Source organism: Meleagris gallopavo, chromosome 5 (genome assembly GCF_000146605.3).
Source record: "Meleagris gallopavo isolate NT-WF06-2002-E0010 breed Aviagen turkey brand Nicholas breeding stock chromosome 5, Turkey_5.1, whole genome shotgun sequence".
Classification (NCBI taxonomy): Eukaryota; Metazoa; Chordata; class Aves; order Galliformes; family Phasianidae; genus Meleagris; species Meleagris gallopavo.
This window is the reverse complement of record NC_015015.2, coordinates 5,921,283-5,928,345: the sequence shown is the minus strand read 5'-3', so window position 1 is coordinate 5,928,345 and position 7,063 is coordinate 5,921,283. Positions and strand designations below refer to the sequence as shown.

General features: G+C 42.0%; 1 protein-coding gene across 1 annotated transcript; it reads right to left on the bottom strand.

Moving 5' to 3' along the window:
- Positions 1-863: 863 nt before the first annotated feature.
- Positions 864-3,175, bottom strand: LOC100539604 (olfactory receptor 5AS1-like). The gene has a single exon (XM_003206121.4). The coding sequence runs from the start codon at positions 2,822-2,824 to the stop codon at positions 1,877-1,879; it is 948 nt and encodes a 315-aa protein (XP_003206169.1). The 5' UTR covers positions 2,825-3,175; the 3' UTR covers positions 864-1,876.
- Positions 3,176-7,063: the final 3,888 nt, after the last annotated feature.

Below are 7,063 nucleotides of genomic sequence, written 5' to 3'. Positions count from 1 at the left end.
TGGATGCCCCATCCCTGTAGGTGTTCAAGGCCAGGTTGGATGGGGCCCTGGGCAGCCTGGTCTAGTATTGAATGTGGAGGTTGGTGGTCCTGCATGTGGCAGGGGGTTTGGAGATTCATGATCCTTGAGGTCCCTTCCAACCCTGGCCATTCTGTGATTCTGTGATTCTGTAAGTATGCCCCTTGCACTTTGGATCATTGATATAAGTGCTACCATATCTAATCACTGTTGCATTAGGAAAATGCTTGCTTTCAAGGCTCTTCCTACACATCTATCTTGTATGCATACAGCTGTTTTGTTTCTCTTAGGGACTATAGATCTGAAAGAAACAGTAGATGGTTTAGAGGCAGACATAGACCCTGATTTTGGAATCTCTTCTCAGGTCTAACCTCAGGTTTGAAACAATCTTTATGCCTTTGGCAAACCAGTTCCTTTATGGTTTCCCTTTTAATATTAAAAATTAAAATTGAGAGCGATATTCTCATCCTTAGCACTACTTTCCTGGCATACACAACCTTTTGCAGTAAAACCATCTGGACCTCTTCTTTTTGCAGCAGGGATTGCCTGTTGCTGGATATTGTACTGTGCCATGAACATATTGTGGCTCTTGACTTTATCACAGTGCAATCTGGGGAACATCACTGAAGATACTGAGCAAATATGGATAGCTGGTGACATTCCAGACAACATAGCTCCATGAACAAATTAAAGATGTTCTCTTTAACAACACAAATATACAACCTACCATTGAACACCAGGCAGTGCCATGGTGATGAGACAGGTCCAAGTCCAAGACCAGAAGTCAGCTCACAGGTAAGGGCTAGGAGCAGGTCTGGTGATTGCGAGGTACATTCAGAGGGTCAAGGCACGGCTAGAGTCAAATGAGAAATTCAGCCCACGGGTTGAGATCTGGATCAAGATGCTCTGTAGGCTAAGCAAAAACTAGGGCTCCTCTAACATAGATCAGAAAGAGAATAAAAGCAACATCCCAGACTTGGGCTTAAATAAAGCTCCTGAATATGGGGGTGGGTGTTTCAGGTGAGGCTGATCAGGGCAATTAATGCTTAGTAAAGCACTGTGAGTCCTGACATGGACACTTACAGTGTGGCTTTGAACCTTGATAAAATCCCAAAAATGTCTGCTGATTATCATAAGGAACTTATAATCAAAGATAGTGAAGAATCATTAAAAAATCAAATATTTTTATTTTGCATTAGAGCAAAAGATACTTTGAAAGTGTTTTAGTACATTCTCAGTCACAAGCAACAAAAGAAGTTTTACTTTTCGGATATTGGGAAAAAATACTCCACTCCATCAGAGAAGGAAAACCATCACCTGAAAGTTTTCAATTAATTTATTCAAGTTAAACATCTGCAGTCAAAAATAGGCATAACTCACTTTCCAGAAAAGATGGATCTCAGTCATGCCTCTGAATAGGTGCTACAAAATACCTCTACAAAAAGTACAGGTGAGCTGCTTAATCCAGAATATAATTGCTCTATTTTTAACAACCAACCATAATTTCTTAAATGTATGACAGAGGACTCATTTATGATATATGCAATTTCAAGGTAACCTTGCTAAATGTAAGAAATGCAAATCTGTAGATGCCCATATGTGGGAGAGATTCCCTTTGGTGAAAGAGCAGACAGATAGGTTCTTGAAATAAAAATTAGCCTTATTTTAGGCTTCTGCCTTAGGAAACTACTCACTACATAACCCCTTTTTTATTTCGAGCAACAACAAAATAGAACTGTGGAAACCAGTTAAGATGGAGATGATAGGAACAACAGGAACAGGTATTAGACAGATTTAGTGACTTTGCACAGCCCTGAGCCAGAGCTGCCCTATCAGCACTTAGATGCAGTTTTTCCTGCTAAGTAAACGACTGAGAAAACACTTTTCTCTCTAGTGACCTTCTTAAGGCTTCCCTCACCTCTTTGTTTCTCAAGCTGTAGATCATGGGATTCAGCATGGGAAGGATAACAGTGTAAAACAAAGCAATTAGCTTGTCGATGTCCAATGAATAGCTGGAGCTGGGCCGTAAGTACATGAAGAGGAGGGAGCCATAGAAGAACCCAATGGCCATGAGATGAGAGGTGCAGGTGGAGAAGGCCTTGTGCCTGCCCTCTGCCGCGTGGAGCCGGAGGATGGTGCCAAGGATGCAGGTGTAGGAGATGACGATGACCAGGAAGGAACTGGTTTGTATGAAGCCACACAAGGTGATGAGAAGCACCTCGTTGACCGTGGTGCTTGAGCAGGAGAGCTCCAGCAGTGGGGGAATATCACAGAAGAAGTGGTTGATGGTGTTGGAGCCACAGAAGGACAGGGTGAATGTGAAAGACGTGTGCACCAGTGAGGTCAGGCCCCCGCTGAGATAAGCCCCAGCTACCATGGAGATGCAGGCCCGGCGTGACATGGCAACAGAGTAGAGAAAAGGCTGACAGATGGCCACATAGCGGTCATAGGCCATCACAGCCAAAAGGAAGCACTCGGCATCAGCCAGAGCGGCAAAGAGGAACATCTGTGTAGCACAACCAAAGAAGGAAATGGTGGTGCGCTGCGCTACAAGATTCACCAGCAGCTTGGGAGCAATGGCGGAGGCATAGCTGAGGTCTAAGAAAGATAAATTGCTCAGGAAATAGTACATGGGGGTGTGAAGACAGGCATTGAGCCGGACGAGCACGATGATGCCGGCGTTGCCCCCCAGCGTGGTGACATAGATGAGTAGGAAGAGCCCAAACAAAGGAAACTTCACCTCCCAACGGTCAGTGAAACCCAAGAGAACAAACTCAGTCACAGCAGTGTGGTTTTCTTCAGGCATTTCCTGCCTTCATCTTGGCTCCCCAGCTCAGCACTGTCCAGCAGGTCGTTGCTCAAGAAACATCATTTGTAGCACAATTTTTTACACATAATATCAAAAGGAACAAGCAGTGACATAGAGCAGAGTCAGACATAACAGTTGAGAAGGACATGGAACAAGAATTTCTGCAACACTAATTACATGGGAAGTTCTCAATTTGAGAGAAGTTAAATTGAATTAAACCTATGTAACATTGGTTCTTGGACATTTTAAAATATTTGAAGCAAAGAATAAGGTCAATTAGAGTTTTACATGTTGCACAGCTGAGAGAAAACATCATTTCATGCAAAATAAGCAGCAGTTACACACCTGAGTGAAGCATGGGGATCTGACACGGGGTTCTGTTTTGACATTCTATTGCATGTTGCTCCTCATCTTCTCCTTCCTTATAAACACTTTACATGATGTGAGGGATCGGGGAAGGCCATCTCTCAGTCAGGTCGCTTTTATAACTGAAAGTAAATGATGAAACTGTAGATTGAATATTTCCCACACTGAAACTTTTTAGAATTAATGGCTATGTAATTTTTTTTTGTTCAAGGTATACACTGAGTTTAAATTGTTTTCAAATGTGTGTCGCAGAACACATTCCTCCAAATGCATTTAACTTAATCTTCCATATGCAACTTCTACTCCTCTCAACATGAACTCGAGAAAGGATACATTCGTGTTTCTACTTACAATAGGAGATCCACAAAGAGACATGCAGGCAGAACTCACCAAAATAACAGCAGATTCCAATGCCATGTAGATCAAAACCACAGTGAAACTGAAATGTCAACATTTGCTCCAGATAACCCCAAACAAAACAAGTCAGCAAGAAAACACTAGGAGCCCTTCAGGATAAGTAACCAAATGCAATTCAAAAATAAATCTTTGCATAGATACAGAAAATAAAGGAGGCAACAAATTAGGCTGAATTTGGACATACACAAAAGCACAGCTTCCTTTCCCGATTGCTTCTCCAGGCCTTGCAGCTGGAAGAATTGGCAGCCCTGTTTAGTAGCCTAAGTGCCAACCTGAGTCCTCTCAAGTCCATTTCTAAGGTGGACATCGTTTACAATCACCTGTTTCCCTTTTTTAGTGCAACAAATATAGACTGGTGAGCAGCACACATCCATCACCAGACTTTCAGAGAAGCAAATCTGAGTAAGCTGAATCATCTCTTCAAAGACCCTTCTGCTGCAGGTGGGAAGAGGACGTGTTGTAGGATGGATGTTATGAAATCAGTGGGGTAGGGAGACCACATTTTCTGTTGGAGGAGTTCTCTTAATCCCAGCTACACTGCATCAGGGAGAAGATTTATTTGCCATCCACAAGTCAAATCTTTTAAGACAGGTGCACTTCAAAAACAAATGTTCTCATAGGTACAGAAAATAAATGAGCTGCTAAATTACTTTCCTTGCCACCTCTCCCTTTCTCATCTTTCACTCCCGTGCCCCAACAGACTGGAAGTCCAGCGTTACTTACTATCTTTTTTGCTGTCCTTCGGAGATGGCATGTCACTTCAACAGAAATGATGGAAAAGTCATCTACTCTCCCTGCAAAACTGGAGCACTGGAAGGAACCTCAGTGATAATAAGACCTGGCAAGAGGTGACATTATTGCAGCAGCCAAATCAACCAGCCACCAGTGAGTGAAGCACCACTGCAGTTAAATGCTGATATTTCCTCTGTTGTTCCTGCTTGCAGCCACCCCAAAGTCAGACCTACCTGGGGAGGGTGTGAGGACTGCCTCGCAGCCAGCTCGGCTTGTAGCCATGGCAAGGTTTTATTACAGCATCTTTGTGACACCAGGGACGTGGTCCCTGCTGCCTCTTCTGCTGGATTACCTCACGGACAAAGGACAGCTGAGCTCTCTGCAGCTGCTGGAAATAGAACTTCAAAGGGTATGGGTTTGCTTTTAGAAGGAAATTTCATTGCCTTCTCCTTTATGAGCTGCAGAGTATGTTGTTCTCCATGCATTTTTAGGTTGGAAAGGAGTTTGCCTTTTTAAAAATAAATAAGCAAACAACTACAACTTACGACACAACTGAAAACATCGTTCATTCCCACAATCACTTAATGCAGCCCATGGAAAAACCCAAATCCAAGCCATTTGAGTCCTGCCTTGTAACAACCAAAAAAATCCTCCTGTTACGACAGGAGAGAACAAAACGAAGACAGAAATGGGACTGCAAACCATGATATAATAGACACAAAGGGAGAAGAGTAACACATGAAGGTGAACACGTTTAGGAAAGAGCACGTGCATGTGAAATATTGGGTATTGATGAAAAAAAAACAGCAGACTGAAGCAGGGTGGTTACTCACCATCTCAGAAGAGGAGAGTCAGAGAGATTATCTGCAATAGAACGGGAAATCATTCTGTGAATGTTACATGTTGCATTTTCCTTTCATAAAGAGAGAAATAACTGATAAATGGCACACACTAGTGGAGTTGTAACCTTCCTTCCTCTGCAAGGGAGCAAGACACTGATGGAGCTGTATTGCAGAAAACCTGTGAAAGCTACATGAGCATGATTTGAAAGGGGCAGCACAAAACGCCTTTGTTTCTGGTGAAAGCAAAGAATCAACCGAAGCCATGTTTTTGTAGGCTGTTCTTCCAGTGATGAGTTTGTTGGTTACAATTTTCTGCGCGGCCAAATCTTAAAATAGTAATAATATCCCTAAAAGTTCTCCTGTGGGACTCCATAAAGTACCTTCATCAAAGCTGAAAAAGGTGTACAAAAAATTACATCCACAAAAATTCCCAAAGACTCTGCTCATCTGTGCTCATTTTCCATCTTTCTTGAGCTGTGGGCTCCAAGTCTGAGTGCAGTATTCCCAATGGGGCTTTCATCAGAGCTGAAAAAGATGAATAAGACAAAGTACCTGAAGGCAGTTGTCTTACCTATTTATGCTCATCCCAGGCTCCTCCATGTGCAATTTGAGGAACCTGTGTAGAGCTTTTTATAACCTTCAGGGTCTTGTGTACTGCAGTGTTTGGCATTATGTATCTGAGATTTTTCTGCTAGTGGTGTTTCAGCCCAAACTACTGGACAAGCTGAGTATTGGTCAAAAAGCATGGCAAATTGTCTTCCTCTATTTGGGCTGGGCTTGCCCACTGCCCACTGCTGTGTTGAAAGGGAATCTCAAAGAGACTTCTACGAGTTTAGAGTCTTAAAGTTATTTTGAAGAAACTCTCTAAGTCTACTGGAGACTAAAATCTTAGATTTGATCATAGGAAATAATTAAATCTTAGATTTGATCATAGGAAATAATTAAATCTCCTGGTGACAAGGAAAGTCTTAATGTTGACTTGAGGACTTTGTCTTCAAGTCAGCTCTAGATAAGACTTAAAGTGTGCTAGCTACTAAATCTTAAAGTTGACTTCAGGAAAATCTTAAAGTAGAGTTTAGGAAACTGCTGAATTTTGCTAGAGGCTCTAAAGGTAGTCTTCAAATCATCTTTAAGTATATTATACAATTATGTAATTATATACATATTTGTAAGTACACACACAAAATTTTCAAGGTAATTTCTGCCTTTCCAAGAAGAGTTTGTGGCCTGATGCACTTCCTGAGTTATCCACATTCCTCATCCCTGTTGCTGGGAGTTTCTGCTCTAGCAGGTGTACCAAGACTGGATCCATCCAATCATTTCTTTGGGAACACAATGGCTCCTGCCTCATGTGCAAATAAAGCAAGCCCTGGGGCAGCACCATCCAAATGGATAAACAACAACAATAATAATAAATAAATAAAAATAAAAAGCATGGAGATGGACTTTGAAATAGCCAAAGGGCCACTGATTTCAGAACAATTCTGTACCTTTTGGGCACTTTGGCAATCCCCATGCAGATATACAGCCCATAACACCACTCCAGCAGACCTGTAATTCAGTAATGCACCTTGGATGTTATAGCTCAGAACTGGAGCCCAAATGTGCACCACTGACAAAGCCTTTCAATAGTACATCTGAACAGCTTAAATATAGCTTAAAAGAAAAGAAAAGAGAAAGGTCAATAAGATCAGCTCTTGGCTACACAAATGGTTAAAGTCTTTGGCAAGGGAAAGAGCCTTTTAACCTATGTAGAGATAGAAGAACATTATCCATAATCATGGCCAAAATCTCTTCCTTCTATGAAAACCTACCCAAACCACTTCTTACTGCCCTACCAATCTGGAAGATTTAGAAATACATCTGACATAGAATGTGT

Coding starts and splice junctions, on each gene's coding strand:
- LOC100539604 (XM_003206121.4), bottom strand. CDS start 2,824: ATGCCTGAAGAAAACCACACTGCTGTGACTGAGTTTGTTCTCTTGGGT.